We start from the raw sequence: 18,462 nt of genomic DNA, 5'->3' as shown, positions 1-18,462 counted from the left end.
TGCTCCATAAAAGAGTATCACCCATAAAAAAACCTGCATAAGCACTTTTCTGTTCTATTACTATGTGTATTTTCTAGAAAATGAAGCTTTTTCTCAAATACAAAATATAAACCTCCTTCTTCTCGATATGACAAATCTAAAAAAATACTAGAGTATCAAAGAAAATTCTACCTTCTGTCTGCAAAAAAGCTTTTACAGTAAGAGCATTCAAAATGTTGTTACTTTATGCATATCAGAACACAGATGCAAGATGTGATATTGACGGTGACTCATTTTACCAGAAAAACCTGGCAGACATAGTTGTAGCTTGGTTTTATGTTCACAGCCATGATGCTACAAAAAGCCTTTCCTCAAGAAGCTTTTTTGCTATAGGCCTAAATATGAAAGCTTATGGTAAAATACTCTGGGCTCCTTAAAACTCAGCCCTGCAGAGACCCACGAACTCAGCTGATATGGTCTGTTTTCAGAAATAAAAGCATTCAGGGGCCTAAATCTTATTCCTTTTCACCCAAGGCTTAAGCAGCTTTTGATTGAGTGCTCCATTTAGATATGCAAAGTACTTCTGCATCCAGTAAGAGGCCATGGACCATACTGAAATCCAGATTCAGTTCTGTTATAAATTCCATCCAAAACAAACATCTTGACATTCTGGATAAGTGCCATGACTAGTATTAACAAGGTGTAATAAAATTGGAGTTACTTGAGACATTAATGAGTCAGAGCCAAGCACACCTACTCTTTAAACTAACTACCCCTTCCTCCAGTGTTTCAATACAACCAAGTAGAAATAGCCTTGCTAACACTTACACTGCACAAAAGGCAAATCCATAGAAGGATGGTGTGTATGCCTCTGGAACCTCTGGGACAGCAAACTCCCTAGTTTATTGAGGCTCTTTCCTTTCCAGAGGCAGTAACAGCAATCTAATTCAGATGTGTGTAGCTGTCTCTAAAGAACAAAGCTCTGGTATTCATTAGCCAGTGTTAAGCTCAAGGAGTCACTCCTGAATAGAGTTTGAAAAACTGAAATGATTGATGCAGTTTCCATCATACAGCTTTATTCAAATGCTTAGCAAGTATGCTCAAATGACAAGTTACAATGATTTTTCAACCTGTTCGCAGTGTCTAAGATGTCAGTCTTGAGTTTTTTTCTGAGATAGGTAGCAAGAAACTTAAACTAATACCACTTATTTGAATATAGATGCCTTCAAATTCCTCTAGGGATAACAAGATGTGACAGCTCAGCTGCTTCCATTAGTATTACTTCCTTTTGCAACTATTGAAATAAAAACAAAGGTAAGAAGTAGATTTTTATTCATGTGTTTCTTTTCATTTAAGCTTGAGGTTTGAGCCAGGAAACTTCATTCAGGGAGTAGAATCTGTAGGAGAAGACATGTCTGAGAATTTTGAAAATACTGTGCAATAATGAAAAAGTATCTTTATGTTTTTTTCTAGACAGGGTGACCCTTGATATTTTAAGTGCTTCACTAAAAATATAGGAATGCACTTCAAATGAACAATGCCAGTCATATGTACAGTTTTGGTAATTTCAATCCCACATAGTTAGTCACTCAAATGTTTCAGTAGTCAATAATCCTTGTCTCATAAGGAGATTCTCAATATCTTCTTTATCACGGAAAATAAAAAAGTTGTTGGATTTTTTTTCCCAGCAGATAAAGTTATTTGATGTTAAACAAATTTATTGGGGAAAAAAACCAAAACATAAGCAAAGCAGACCCACCCCCCCTGAATTAAAGTTTTACTTAGTACACAAAACGTCCTCTTCTTCACATTTCTTTGTTCCGTCATTAGCTTTTGCGTTTGTAATGTGACCATACCGAAATTTCGATCTAAGTTTTGGTTGGGTTTGCAGAATTAGAAAATTACACTTTATAAAATTTACACAGCCCAAGTCATAATAAGACTACAAAGCTATTGTCTGAACAAATTTGTTGAAGAAAAAATCACCCTAAATGCAATCCAAACCCTATTAGAATAAATTTTTTCCTGAATATGCAATGCTCTGTGTACTTGCTCAGGCTCCAACCCCCATGAAATGTAAGAACTCAACTTGGAAATGTTTTATACTGCCATTCTGATCATTCTTGTTTCATTTGTCGTCTTCTTATTCAAGTGAAGGCTCATTTAGAGGCACCAGAAGCCAAAAGAGGTTTTGCCATTGGAGCTGAGTTTTGAGCATGGCCTCTGTCTAAAGACCTTACTCATCTTACCAGCTTACTTACCTCTCCCCTCCCCTCCTCCTCAGCTGCTCTCTTCTTCCTTATCAAGTTAGGTAGTTTGGAGATCCTTGAGAAAAATAAAGATTTTGTATGCTTAGAGAATGAGACCATGCTAAATAATTAGTACAATGATGTAAAACTTTACTTCTCTTACTCACTATGTAGACAGAATACAGAAATATTGCTGAACATTATTTTCTTTTTTTGCACCTGACCCATTTGTTAGAACATTTAGGGCAAAGCAGAGCCAATTATCACCAGCAGAATTATAGACTCAGCAAATTGCATAGCTTCTCCTTTGATAGCTTCACAATAAATACTAACCTAGTAGCCTGAAGAGTATTGACAAGTGCCTGACTTGGCAGGTCTGGTTCATTAAAGCCCTTATTATAAGAATAATCTATAGTTATGTGGTGGAATAATTGGGGCTCGACTGTTCCTAGAAAAAGAACCAGTTCCTCTGCCCAAAGAACTGAGTGATTCGTTACTGCATCCCCCCTCTCAGTTGGTGCTTCTGAAAAGTTATTGATTCTCCAGAAAGTCCAGAGATCTTCCTCTTGCACTTTCATGGAACTGTATATAGTGCTTTACTCTAGTAAAATCAACACACACATGTGGGCTGGATTCCCTGGAGGGATCTGGCTATACTACCTCAATCTCAAGGTTGTGTGTGAGCTCTGATCTGACATTTGTATTCTGACAAAGCTCCTGTTAATGAAATATGCAGGAGAATGTCTACTTCGTGTTTTTAAAGAGGTTAAATAGATGACTAGATTATGGTAGAGACTTGCATTGTCTTGGACATGCCCCAAAGCAGGCAGGCAGTTGACTACAGAAGTTTACTAGTGTAAATATCATGAATTCAAATGTTGGTTGGCATAAAGAGCATCAAAAACTTGGCTAGAGATGCTTGTAAGCTGCATTTGAATGCCTTTATTTAGAAAAAGAGAAAACCTTAAAGGTTAAAGGAATAGTATTATTCATGTTTTACAGATGTTGAAGCAGAATAGATTCCATGGATTAGGGATTTACCCTAAGTAAATACTTAAGTGCATGTTAGTGACTAGAAACTGGTTCAAAAAGGCTTCTTAATTCCTTTATAGTAATGAACTATACTACTTTCCTAACTTAGGTACAACCCTGCAACAGGATAAGGAGAATATATGTGGTATTTTCAGGTGGATCTAAGAATGATGTGGTACTTAAAGGACTGAAGAACATAAATATGACAACCGTCTAGCAAAACTTTCAGATTATTATGGTGCATTTCATTATCCTCAAGGAAAACTAACTGGGGATTTGTTCTAGCTCTAATGTTTCAGCAAATAACTGACTTGAGTTCTGATCTTCCAGATTATGCACAGTTTTTAAAAATCTTTGGACAGTTGATGAGTCTGGAAAGCTGTGGTAGTACAAATGCAACATGAATAATAAGGTTCACAGTGAGTGGGAGCTGGTCAGAGAGCCTGTCATTAGGTGTTTAGCTGAGACATTTATGTATTCAAGGACATTTTTAAAAGAAAGAGAGAGGAAGCTGTGAATATAAACCAGAATCTCTGAATAACTGATGATTTTGCCAGTAAGCATTTAAATATAACTTGCCTTACACTGGGATTGGCAGCTAAGGGGAAAGGTCTCTCAACAATGACTCAAGCCAAATTAGACAAATACATAGTGAATGGAGTGATGAATGAAAGGCTGTTGCTTTGACAATATTAAATACTGGAATTTCATGTGAGTATGAAAAATGTGCATACATAAAAAATGTAAGTGAAAGATCAATAAGTAAAAGATCAAGCTTGTTTATAAGAACTTATATTTCACTTCTATTCTGAAGGTAGTTAATGAACCATGAATATTATCTCATTCATCTTACATTTTTTAGTCATCTAGATGAGGTTCTTTAAGCTACTTCTTTAGAAATGGTACAGATAGCCTGGTAGGATTTTTAAAAGCATTTTGATGCCTAATTACCATGGAAATATTTTGGAATAGGCTTCAGAAATTTTAACAAGTGTGTTTATGATTACGTAACAAAATACAAAGGCCTCATAAAAAGGATTTAAGACTATTCTTGCAATAAATCAGAAGAACTTCAGTGTTCACTGTAAAATTATTGGAGTGGGCTAATGGACAGGAGTATTAGCTTTGTTCTCATAGTGCCTGATATATCTGGACACTTAGCATTTGTTGACACCAATACCTAAATGAGGAAAAGACAGGTTGCAAATCAGAATCCGAGTCCAGAGTTTTGATTCGTATCTTAACACCAGTTAAATATATATGTATATATATATATGTATAAACTCTGATAACCCAGGCCCGAGTCACCTCTGAAAAATATGACACAATTCCTGATTTTACTTTTAGATAAGTACAAATTCAGTACCTATACCATAATGTCAATATTGCTCAAAATGGCTTGTGAGTCTGTCCTAAAATCTCCAGATGCCTCCCTTCTGACTGAAAAAAACATCGTGAGTGACTGTAGCTCTGCTCCAGGTACACCTAGGGCTGATAGACAAATAGATTGCAGTCTAACTCTCATCTGAATGCTTGTGGAATCTGAAACACAGGCCTTGATCCCAAGCACATACATTTATAACATCTAACACAAATGAGGGTATAAAAATCTTCTTAGAGTTTCTGGCCTAGCAATTGAAATTTTATAGTCCAAACTAAACAACAGGCCCTCCTGTGAACGTGGTTGTCCCATCACTGCATCCCAGTGGCCTGATGGTGCTCTAGAAAAAGGAGCAATTCTTTATCTCTCCTGCTGTAGCTATACAGGATATATACAAATCTACAGCACTGGACTAACAAGAATGCAAGGCAGAACCACCTCAGCATCTCCTCTGGTCTGTCCTACCACACCTCCATGCTACTCTGCAGTAGCTGAAACACTACACAGCTGTCACTGCAGGATGCAGAAAGCAAATTATTTTTCAGCAGACAGACTTAAAATCTAGACTGAGAAAAAGTCTCATTTCCCATAGAAGCATAGTTAAACAGTCCTGTATGGGAGGCAAACAGCAAATTTCACAAGAAGGGTAAAAGGGAAGCACATTTCTTCCATTTCATCCCATCTTATTCAAAGCAGACCTGGCTTTCATGTATCACAACTTTAAAAAAACTGGCAGAGCTTTGTATTTCCGCACTGCACTGACAGCCCTGCTCTGTAACATGCTTCAGACCAACTCTGAATGAAACAGAAAATGGTTGTGGTTCAGCACATTTGAAAAGCCCTCAGCATCTGTGATTTTCTTTCCTTTGAACATGAGCAGAGTCCATTTTCCATGCTGGTTTATTCTTTGTCCTCCCCACTGAGTCTGTTTTAATGAAGGTTCACAGGGATTATTAATATTTTGAAACACGGAAATAGAACTCAGTAGAAGAACAGTAGAAGGACTTCCCCATTTTATATCAGATTTTCTACTTCTTTGGAGAAAATTTTGAACTGCTTTGAAATATTCTGAAATCCTGATTATCATGAGGGGTATGTCCCCATTATTTTGATAAAAAGTGGCCTAAGGCAAATATAAATGTTGAAGATACCTGGGGAGAAGGTAGGAATTTCCACTGTTTTTTCTGCCCTTCTCATTTCTAAAACACAGTATAAGGAGTTGTCCCACTTGTATTCTAGCTGGTACAGAATATCTGTTTCCTGTTCTTCTAGCAGTCAGATATATGAAAGACTATCAGGAAGGCTCGTATTCTACTTTCACTACACTGAACTGAGTTTTTTGTTATAAGGTCATTTAGGTCATAGAACTTAAAACACTAATATGCATGGAGTGCATTTTTACCACAGTCTCAACAGGAAGCACTTCAGTCATGCCTCCATCTTCAGAGTCCTCTCTTTGCCTGACTGCTCACCACTAGGAAAAGTTCTCATGCAAGGAGCTCCAAACATACTGTGGCCTTCAAGAGAGGTGTTGAAGGCACAACAAGCCTGTATGATCAGTGTGACTGGAATATTAGCTTCTACTAAGCTAATATTCTAAAAGGCACCTCACCTGGCAGAATAAATGAGTTTATTAAATGAAAAAAAAAAGGAGGAAAATTTCTTAAAATCCCATTTAATACATTGTTTTGTTACTGAACACAGTAGAGAGACATTGATTATTTCTCACATTAGATATAAAAATAGGAGTTATGATTAGGTAGCGGATTTGTGTTTCTTTAAAGATAAGGCCTAAGACTAAATGAGATTCTCTTTCTCCTCATGACTGCTGTGTGGTGAATACCCAGGTAACATAATTTAGTCCTATGCTACAGTTTCAAATATTAATGCCTTTTGTCAAAGTCATGGGAATTAGTCCAGAAATGAAAGCCTACTGTCCATTCTGTCTGTATCAGGACCACAAATGTCCTTTAAAATTGGCACATGATTGTAATTATTTCCCTGTTTCCCAAACTACTAATTTTCCAGGGCGTGCTGTCAAAATTCCAAACACCTACTCAACTTCTTAATGTATAAAAGCTTTATGTATTTTCCTATTTTGGAACAGCATCTAATATACTGCTAAGCATTCAATCAAGCTTCACTTTGTCTTGACTTTGAATTCAGCTGCCACTCAACATATTTTGAAATGTATCACAATATGAGTGGCACTGATTAGCATCAGACATTATTTCCGTCTTAATCTGGGTGATACTTTGTCATTAAGTTTTGTGATGATGCACTGGCTGTAGATAATACAGTGCTGATGTTCACTTGCTTGCAGTCATGTCCTGTATGGGTTTGATTAGACCTACTCTATGGTTGGTTGATGACAAAACCTCATTGATTACATGTGGTCTGCTTCTCATTTCCAGTCAAGCTTTCTGTCTTGAGACATGAATAGTTTCATTAATTAGGTGAACTAAACATGTTGACAACCATTCAAGCTAGTCTGGATCTGGCATAATAGTGCTAGTATTATAGATTCATTCTCTGCAGTCAATGAAAATTTGGTTATTCATTTAAATGAAAGCAGAATCAAAACCTAATGGTGTTCCTTTCATTTGATTATGCTCCCAGAATATATCCAGTACAATTTCTTCCTAGTTTTAGAGGCTGTTATACTTCACAAGGAAAGACACTGATTCCAGATGTTAAAATCCCTCCTGCCCTGATAAAGAACTATAAATAACTAATGGCTAGATAAAACCTAGAGCTTAAAAAAAAGTTCTAGATACATGTTAAAATTCTAACAATTTATACTGAGTCTTCTATAAAGGATGCAGTTGTTTATAACACATTGACTGTGTTAAATACTTGGAAAAACTGAAGCCAAATCTTCAGGACATTCCATTGCTGTGTTTACACTGCTCAGCACTTGCCTTATCTTACATTCCTCCTCACTGCCCAGTGTCTTTTTCCCCCTCTCCAAACTTGATTACATTCTGGAGATCCATTTTCACATCTTTTTGCCAAATTAGGGATGTAGACATTTTTGTATGCTACCCTTAGTCCCAAGATTAAAATCAATGGAAGAAGCCTCTTCCATGTTGTGACTGGAAGTGGGCGTTTCCCCCTTCCCCTCCAACCTCCCCATTAATCTAACTCACTGGTCTGCTTCAAGAATACACAAGCCAGGAGTATGTTACACATGGACAAACCTGTACCAGCACTGGATATTCCTCCTGGGAAGCAGCAAGTGCAGGTCCACTCCCTGAAGGAGGACAAGCTGGGACTTGTGGGTGAACACAGTTCAGTGGCTTTCCCCTGAAAGGACAAGGAGAACAAAAGACTCTGCTGACAGTCCAGGGATGGTCAGGGCAAAATATCAAAGCTGGTTCAGGGTCCATCCAGAAAGTCCAATCACAAACAGAAGATGGGACTAGGGCCAAAGCTACCCACACTCCAGGTTTCAAGGTTCACCCATGATGTGAGGCTGCTGACAGAAGCTGCCTGGGCCTGAGCTGAAATGCCACCTTGAATCCATGGCCAGTGGGTGCGGGGATGAGGCTGTTTCGGGCAATTAGGGCATTTTAGTGTCCTCAGAAACCTGTCAGCTCCACAGAGCAAAATGTATATGGAAATAATGAAGGGGAGGGGAGGGAGGGGGTAGGGAATCAAGTACTGTCTGGGAAAGTAGTTTCAGAGAATTAAGGTTCTGCAAGCAAGAATGAAGAAACTGTTACCAATTCCACTTCATTAGTATAAGCTAAGTATCAGCTTCATCTATCCTGTTTCTGCATGACATAATGAGCTATTAAAAAAACCTCCAAAGCAATCAAATACATAGTAAAAGTCAGTCTATGAGTAGCATTTAAAAGGAAGTGTCTTTACTGTCAAAACTTAGCAGACACATATTTTGATGGGAGGCAAAGATATATTATCTTTTTTGAATCATGGACTCACACCATGCTCATTTGACATGGAAGTGTATCAAGTGCCTTTGCAGACTTTTTGACTTTCAAATCATGATGATAGCAACACTTTCTCATGAAAGATGCAAAATCACTGGACACTCAAGTGCTACCATGGTGTAATTGATTATCTTTCTCAGCAGTTGTTTCAAAGCACTATTTATTTCCATTGTGTACACTGATCAAGAAAAGAATTCTTTGGACTTCATTTCTGAGGTATTCATGGCTCCCCACAGAAATGAGAAGCAGTGAAAAAGAAACCTCACTTGTAATGGTAGAAAAGAAGATCATATTTGAAATACTGTGGTCACTTCTGCTGCTGAATACTTCAAAATGTCATGCTGCCTTCCTTCACAAAATTAGGGAGAGGAATACATAGATAGAAGAAAAAAAATAAATCTATCTTTCAAGTCTAGTTATCCAGAAATACTTACATCCTCCTCCTTGATTGCGTAAGATGGAAAACAAAAGGGATTTTACAAAGTAATTGTAGTTGCTTTTGGTCGTGTCTCCACAGTTCCTTTCAGTCTTGAACATCTGTTGATCACAACAACCTTGCAGAAATCAGAACTTACTTCATATAGAGACAAATGCTCTGCAAGGTCTAGTAGTTCATCAGCTTTTGGTCCTACAAAAGAAACAGTGCAATTCCTCAACCCCCTGGCATCCCAAAAGATCCCTCTAAAGGATCAGTCATTTATAGGTGGTTTTTTAGTACAAGGAGTACAACACTCCACACTATGCTTGTCAGCTTAACCTTGTGCACAGCAGTAAGCAAAAAGTCTTCAGACAAAGAAGTGCAGAAATAGTGGATATTTCAGAGCTTCATGGAATAGTGATGGCACCATGGGGCCAGAAAGTTATTTTCATGCGTGTGTCTCTTCCAGCCTTCACAAAGTACAGCTGCTGAAAGCCAGAGGCTACTGCTCATGCAGGGCTCAGTTTTCCAGTGGTGATAAAGATATATTTCAATTACCAGCAATGAGTCTAGGTTGGGCCTGGGTTTGCAGAAGAGATTCTTACTGTAAACATTTATTTCTAGAAGTTTAATTTCTGTTCTCCTGCAGTGGAATTCCTAGGCAGGCACACTGAAAGGGCTAAAGATCCCCAACCCCCTCCCTCCCAACTTATTTCTTGCTTACAAATAAAGCGGTTTGCAGTGGCCATATTATGAATGGTTTTATTGCTGTGTGACATTTTGTAATACATTGTTATGATTCCAGTCTTTACTATGTAACTAAAAAAATAAACCAGAGATCTAAAAGTACACAGTATTAGTTTTACCCATAATCAATACAGTAATTGATTCAAAGTATGCTACAGAGGCACTTTACAAAATAAAGGAAAAAGTAATTTAAATCCATGTTCCAAGGATCTTTAATTCCAAAGGTTACTTCCAATAAACTCAACTACCTACAGAACTGCTAGTTTGATCGTTTTCAAACAAAAGCTGACTGAGAAATTCTGTATATGGCTGTACTTACACATAATATTTCAAAGCAGTAATGGTCTCTTGTGCTTAATGAGATGTTACAAAATATATTCTTAATTTGAAAAATGTGTGCAATACTCGATGCAGAAATTAGGTTCATTTTTAAAGTGTAACACAAGTATAACCAAATACATACACTATGTACAGGGTGTAAAGAAGTTAATAAGGCTGCTTAGTCTTTTAAATCTGGCATATGGTACTGCAGATAGGACACACATACACACGCAGATGATGTCATGGATATTCCCACAAAAGTCCAAATCTAAGTACTTGCAGAAATGTCCCAACTACTTTGAACACACTATTGGACTTTCAAACTGAAGTTATTTCTAAAGTAGGTTTCTAGTATAGAGATATTCTTTTTAGAGAAGAACATTAAGAAAAACTCAATTAGCCTCTAGACAATCTGAAATTTCTCACCGGTGTTAACATCTGCATGACTGTGCATGCTGTATATTCATTTATACATACATAACAATAAAACATAAACCCACATCTTCTAGCAGGAAAAGGGAAACATTCATAATAATAAATTTTCTTTAGGAAAACTTGGTTGATATATACAGTATATAAAAAAATCCTACACAATTGTCAGCATACAAAAATATGAGTTCAGTATATTTTTATACTTCAAAACCTAATGATGAAAAATCCAGATATCCTGAGTCAGGTATGTACTGCACATCTAATTTACCACTACCAGAGTACTATTGGAGTACAATTAGAAAAGCACTACCTGCATTTATCAACAAGTACAGAGATAAAATACATAAGTCAATGCATTAGCTCTTTTCATAATGTTAAACAAAAATGGTGCAAAATATGCATAAAATGCTGGCAGACATATCCATGAAGGAGCTGTAAAATAAAGAGTACGGAACAGTATGTAGATATATACTGCATTTACTGATTTTCTCATTTAAATGAAAATAAATGAAAGACACTTTCCTTTTTTGAGCATCATGCTTAACCATGATGTGTATACTCACATTCAGGCAATTGTCTTAAATACATACATACATACATATATATATATATATACACACACACACACACTACATCTGACAATGAATTAATAAAACATGTTTTCTAGTGAATTTCTCTGGCTAAAACCAGATCTATAAAAGTGGTTCATTTTTTTCCATTAAAGGATTCTAACAAATGAAATTAAGTATGACTACCATAAATCATTGTTGACTGAAGTTTAATTTTTTTGGCTCTAAACCAGTAGAAGAGCAGTTCTGACCACTACTGACTGCATTAAAATAAACAGATGCAAACCAATGCAAAAGCCTGATGATTTGCTAAAACCCAGTGAAATCTACCCAAAAAGCTACTAAAGATTCCAACTCTCTCAGTGGACATGAAATTGGTTGGTTTCTTCATCTGACAGCAGGAATATTTACTTTAAAATGGATCTCTAAACACAAAGTTTGACATTGAAAAACTGAACTATATACATTTTTATATTAATTTACATTTACAATCTACATGGAATATAGGTATTAAAAAATAACTAATTTGGGGAACTAGACTGAATTAATGGCCATTTAATAGACTAAGGACTGTTTAACATCCTATTATTCATAGATAATGGTTACAAAGATAGGCCAAACATCCTCAGCTCTACTTAAATCTATGTTTTCTCCAAGCATGAATGCTATGGCAACTCATGGCAACTCAGCTGTTCCTTGGCCTGTAACCCTCCCTTCCCAGTTGTTAAATCCCCTATATATCACCCACAGACTAGCACTGAATCATGGTAGTATTTGGTAATGTATGCCTCTAGATCCTTGAATTTATTCCCAGAAGAATTATACTTGTCTTGGGTGAAAAAGTAAAAATTACATCCAGAATGCTTTCCCTAAACCAGTACAACACGCTGTTGTTAAAAAAAGGCTACATAACCTGTTTCTGTCAAAGCAAAGATTTAAGAAGCTATAGGTGATACAATTCTTATAAATCATCACTCCTGGTCATCTCTTCTTGTCACCTGTGAGTTTAAAAATTTATAAGAGGATAAACATACTGTGATGAGAATGGATTTTTTTTTTACGCTGCAAGTGGACCTTGTATAAGGAATAAATACATGCTATATATATACTGAACAAGATAAACAGCTTTAATAATGAACCTATGTAAATTTATATTTTAAGAATGGACTTATTAAAGGTCCATCTAGTGTTATTAGAAGTCAATGTGTTAGAATGTGCAGTGTGCTCTGAAAGCAGAGGGACAAGAAAAGCAGTGTGAAAATGAGTGTTCCAGGCTTTGAAGAACATTTTGAGAAATCAAGTCTCCCCCTTTTAAAAGAGAGTGAGTGGGACATTTTTTTGCCCAATTTCCTCTGAAAATAGGTTGGACTCGATGATCTATAAGTTGGAGTCAACAATCTCAGAGATCTTTTCCAACCTAATTGATTCTGTGATTCTGTGTGTTACTGTGGAATCCTATTTTTATGCTCTATCTGTAAACCCAGAAAACCAGATCTTAAGTTTCTCAGCTCCTTTGACACCAGGCTGAATAGACATTTTACTTTGCAGTATGGGACACCAATAAGCTCATATTGCTGAATAGGTTTTTGAAAACTGTCTCAAGAGGGAGCAAAAAGGAATACAGAACCAGAAGTTAGATACCAAAAGAAGAGGTAAAGATTTCTGATGCACATTCATAAAACAATAGCTAAAGAATTTTGTCCAGTGACTGGCATATAACTGTTTGTCTCTTACAATGTCTATTATCCCATGCTTTCAACAACAAAATGAAACAGGAAATTATCTTACTATACAGGGAGACTATTTTGGAGTATTTGCACTCCTACCATTTTCCATGCTATATAAAAAAAGCAATGACTAGTTACAATAATGCATGTGCATGCAACAGACTTTTTCCTCTATGTTATTTTATTGTATACAGGCTCAGCAGCTCCATGCAGCCAACAGCTGACTTCCCTCATAGTAAATCAAACCTCATGTGGAGAAACCTCACAGGAAGATGTGATCTCAGAGCCGGGCTGACACCGGCACGCCCTTGGCTTGAGGTGCTTATGGCTTCTCTGTACTTCGGGTGTCTGAACAAGCAGAAACTGAAAATACTGGTGCTTTTGCCTGGAGCAGGAATTACTGTAGCCAATTCTGCTGCTCCGAATGAAACACGTCTGAAAGTATGAGATCCTGACTAGAACAGCAATTATAGAAAACATAACTCTTTCTTACGTATAAGCATTAGGTCATGCTAGATAAAAGTCTTTAAAAGTAAAATTTTCTTTTCTGATTTGGATTTTGGTTTTGGGTATTAAGTTTTTTTAATCAAAAATATCATAGTTCAATAGCTTCTAGTAACTACAAAAGAGAGTAAACTTTAAAGCACAAAGGTGAAGTTGTTACTGGATTCATTACCACATGTCTTGTCATAGTTTAAGGCAAACATTCTTTTTTTATGGTAGGACCAGTAATTGATATGACAACATAAATGTATACATATTGAAATGTACGTATATGCACAGATATATGTATCTGTGGATGTATAAAAATATTTATTTTCTTAGCAAAGTTAAAGTCTGTGTAAAAACATTTAGAATACTGAAAAAGGTAGGAGCTCTAATTCCTCCTTTGGAGAAAAGTAACAAGTTCCCTAAATATCCTCTATAAAAAAACCCCCACTCTCTTCAAGAGTATAGATCCTTTTGAATTCTCACTTATTTCACTGTAGATTGATAGACCCATAAATATTGAGATCATTGCAAAAATTATGTTGTGAGGTTTGATTGCTACAGCATAACTACAGGCCGCTGTTGTACAAAAAAATAAATTTTATTCAAACAGTATGTGTCTTGCCCTAATGGAATACATTGCTACTGCTACAAGTAGTACTATTTCAGAATACGGTTTTTGTTTTAATGGGTTCATATATAAATCCTCATTTGGGGGCATTTTCTCTGAAAATTCTTTGGCCAAAAGAACAGCCAAATGCAGATAAATTCTCCCTGGGCTCTCTAAATAGTTAGTACAATTTCAACAAAAATCTATAACAATTACCATTTCAAAGAACTGAGATGCTATACAAAACAATTCTGACAAAATGTGGAAAATGGTAGCATAAAACATCAAAACCCCAAACTATGCTTTAACTCAAACCAGTCATTTCCAGTTTAACAATACTGACTCATCTCTGCCTTATGTAGATTTGTTAGTGTAGTGCTATAGATGAATATACACCGCTCAGAAAAACTCTGAAATGCAGAGATGGAATAATGTAAAACATCCACTGGAGTCTGAAATTCAGCGGACCAGTGGATGAAGATCAGACTCATCCTTCTCCTTCATTATAATGGCAGCTGCAAAAGGGCAAAACTTCACCTTCTATGCCACACCATTAGGTACTCCTAATGCCAGGTAGGTCCTCCTTCCGAAGCAGTGTGACAAGCACTGCTTCAGACATGTCTGAGTTTACCGATTACAAACACACTGTTCAAAGCACCTGCCTGCAGCCATTAAACACAATTCTGAGACGAGTTTTCCATCTTTAAACCTCACTTACATTATATCCTTGAAACAGTAATGTTGAAATTCTGAGAAATTATGATGGTGACAGGAAAAAAAGCTTTATCAAATGCAAAGGGCCCCATATGAAGTGCATGTTCATTATCAAGCCTAGTTTATCTAGGCTTCCACAAGAACACATTCTGCATAGTGTACAAGTGAAGACATTGCCTCTGAACAAGACATTTGTTTTCAAGCTGCTGGCTATACCTATCATGTAGCTGAACAAGACACAACAAATTAATCTGATTCCAGTGTAAAATTCCCAAGGAAGTGTAAGGCTGGAGTGCACAGATTTCAGAAATGCTTTTGGGAAGACATTTTTCAATGCCAGTAGGTAATATTTAGGATATTTCTTTCTTTGTCCTGAGCAAAAGATTTTTTTTTTTTTCTTATTTATCAAAGCCGCAGGGACATATTGCTATAGTGCAGTAGGATTTTCGTCATACAGTCCCAGTATCCTAAAGGCCATTACTGGATTGTTTTCTGAAGCAGTTCTCCTCATTCTTCTCCAACAGGTGGTGGTGGCTGGCACAGCTTGTACAATCTGACAATGACAAACAAAGCAATTATTCTGAGAGCTTGGTTATTACTATGATGAGTAAATTTAAGGAACACAAACTAAATCTACATCTTTCTGCACTGCAAAACAAAAGGTACTGAATTCAGTTTAATACTGTCAAAGTAAAATTAATAAAATCTTCTTTGTGAACATTATTGTTTACATTGAAAGTGGAATCATTAAAACACATAGATAGATATAAGCAGTCTTACAAACACATTTCAATATAGAAAATATTTCATTTTTCTGCACTGAAGATCCCTTCATTAATCCAATTATCAGTTGTTGCCCTGGATTTCTCAGTTGGAAAAGCTGCTTGGTGAATGTCATTGCCTCCAATTCTGTTTTGGCTTGGCCAAGTCAAACCTCACTCTAAAAACAGCTCCCTGAAAAACAGATGCTGTTTGAAGCACCTAAGACAGGTGTCAGATAAGTAACAATAGCATGCAGATTTTAAACTCTCTCCCCTCTGTTTCTTCATGGATGAAGTCAACAGCAGTAAGATTTGGTTCAAATTACTACCTCAGTACAGACTGAAATAGCTACTGCTTTTATTAAGGCTTTTGGACTTCTATTAACCCCTTCTGCAGGGACTTGGTCATTAACAGGTGTTTGAAACTTCAGCCTAATGATAGAAATACTGAAAATAAAAGGCAATCATTCTGACCTCACACCCCTTGTTCTGTATTCCTGTCCAGCATACGGTATTTCCTCTGAAACCACAGAAATTAGAACTAGCAAGACATGATCTCATTTGGAGATTACACATACTTCTCTGGGAAAATGTATCACTGAAGGAATAACAAAGAGAAATCTCCACCATAATGTGTTCTGAAGATCACTGGGCTCTTCAACACAGTCATATGGCAGATTCAGAAACACAGTCTTTTAAGATCACATTGTGCAGACACCAAAACATCTGTTAGGAGCCATATATAAGGCAATAGAAGGTCTGATCTTTATACAGACAAGGAAGCAGAGAAGAATAAACGGGTTAAATTATTTGATTCTGCTGGCATAATAAAGCACTAATATTCAAAGCTGAAAGACAGATAAAATTACATCTCATTAAATCTCATCCAAGCAATTGCAGTGGGGTTAATACTTGATGATGTTTTAGCAATATCTAATTTCTGTGGAGCAAAGTGCAGAAAACCTCAGCCCCAAGTACCAAGGTCTGTGTATTCTTCAGGTTAAAGCAGTAATCAGTAAGATTGTCTTCAGAGCAAGTGGTATAAAGGAATTCTGAAGCAAACTAATAACAAGGCTGCACAAACCCCTAAGAATCTAAAGTTGATGAAGATGCTATAGAGCAGAAATAGCCTGTTCTGGGTCAATATATATGGAGCAACTATTTGAGTTGGTACAAACAGATCAGCTAAGAAAACACAGAGATAGTGGCAGCTGCAGAGAACAAGAGAACCCTGTCAAGTGATGTTAAATGAAACCAAATATAAAATTGTTTTCAAAGTAGAGAACTGAGAACCCATAGTATTGTTTAGCTATACATCAAAAGTATCCTGCTGATTACTATTCTGACTTGGGCATCTAATGCCTCGACCACTGACGTCTGGGATATTCTGGGATATTGCTATTGATGCTGACTGGCAAGCATGCTGGGTACATCTGCCTATTCTATGTTCTCATAATTCTTCTTCAGCTTTTCAGTGCTACATTGTAGGAGTTTTCATCTGGAAAGAGGCAGTCTTTTTTCCACATATGCAAAGCCAAAAAATCTCATTGCTAAGTTTCTATGTTTGAGAACTTAGATTTTTTCTTTATCACAAAAGCTCTGAAGCTAGATAAATGCGCTGTCATGTTGGAATGGGAAAAGTTTGGGTTGCAAGAATTCTTTGGCTGTCTCCAGAATTATGTCATGAAGGAGTTCATTTAAGGCACAAATCATACTGTTCAAAATATGAAAAGTCTTCTCCCAGTAGTGCTTTAATTGCTTTTAATGTAACAAAATGCTACTTTATTGCCATGGACTCCCACAAGGCAAGACAGCTGATCAGGGATCTTTGGTCCCAGACTGCCTAAGCTAATCACATTTACATGGTCATCTCTATCAGGTTTTACTAATTCCCTGTTTCCTTACTGAAATTTAAACACCACAGTGGATATGTTACGTATTTCACTTATGTGTCTAGCTCATTCAATGTGTTCTCATTTGTCAACAAAAACATTATTTTTAAATTGGTAAAACGCAGTTTACATTAGTTCTGGATTACTAAAACCATTTTAAGATCAAATTAAGAACATGGTTGCTTGGTTATTTTTATTTATAAGTATTGTGCTTTTAAAGAAACATTTCAGGTACCTGAAATCCATCACAACATTAAAAAGCTGGATAAATATAGAACAACTCATTTTTCATTGTAATGCATGTTTCAGAAAGAGACAAAGAAAGACTACATCATCCCCAAATGGAACTAGAACATGATTTTGCTGAGATACTGCGGTACAATATTTCATTAAAATGGGGTTATGGATCTAGTTAAACCCACTAAATAGTACAAGTGATGAAGTACTTGCCCCAGTATTTTCATAATTAACATGAACTAGGTTTCATTTTTCAAAAATGGGCATGTTTTGAAGTGCTACATAGCCTGGACTTCTGCAACTAATCACTTGAAGTAAAATTGTATGGCTACGAATGCAACTGATTTTATGTACATTAAGAGCCAAATCTTACCAACTAGAGCATAATATAGTCAATGGTTACTGTTAGCTTTTGAGCAGCTGGGACTGAATTTGGCACAAAGTAGAAAAAATCATGGTCTAGGACACAAAGAATCAAGTTACCTTGGCACAGACTGTGGTGTTCGATCCCTCACTCCTAAATTCTTGGCGGTGTTTTGTACTCTCGCACCCTGTGGAAGAAATACAACAATTTTGCTTCATTTATCCCACAACAAATTAGGAAATTTTTCTGAGCTTTGTAGATGAACATAACTATTGATTATAATCAATTAACACATATGTTTAATCTCCCAAAACAAATACTGTCTTCTAAGGTGAGGAACAAGTTAAAGAAATAAAGGAACAAAAATCTTGCCACTTTGTCACTAAATAAATGCACACATATACATCTTGCTAATATAAAAGAGATTCATTAAAATATTAACATTTAAGGTTTAAAACAATCCAAACACATCTCATTTCAATTTGTTTGATTTTTGTCACCATTCCACGTAGAAGTCATGGATAAAGCTGGTTTCTGAAATGTCACTTATTTCCTATGAACTTTTGAACAATCAAATATTACAGGTA

General features: G+C 36.4%; 1 protein-coding gene across 1 annotated transcript in view; it reads right to left on the bottom strand.

Annotated features, from left to right (window-relative positions):
* Nucleotides 1-11,859: 11,859 nt before the first annotated feature.
* Nucleotides 11,860-18,462, bottom strand: part of PREX2 (phosphatidylinositol-3,4,5-trisphosphate dependent Rac exchange factor 2) — a gene marked incomplete at its 5' end in the record, with an annotated part of 168,845 nt that continues 162,242 nt past the window's right edge. Inside the window, 2 exons of the mRNA XM_082303291.1 lie at nucleotides 11,860-15,174; nucleotides 17,995-18,062. Of these exons, the coding sequence (XP_082159417.1) occupies nucleotides 15,129-15,174; nucleotides 17,995-18,062 (114 nt within the window). The 3' untranslated portion in view covers nucleotides 11,860-15,128. The remainder of the gene's footprint in view (nucleotides 15,175-17,994; nucleotides 18,063-18,462) is intronic.

The sequence above is a fragment of the Coloeus monedula genome (genome assembly GCF_965178545.1).
Source record: "Coloeus monedula genome assembly, chromosome: 1".
Taxonomy (NCBI): Eukaryota; Metazoa; Chordata; class Aves; order Passeriformes; family Corvidae; genus Coloeus; species Coloeus monedula.
This window is presented reverse-complemented; position numbering and strand designations above follow the sequence as displayed.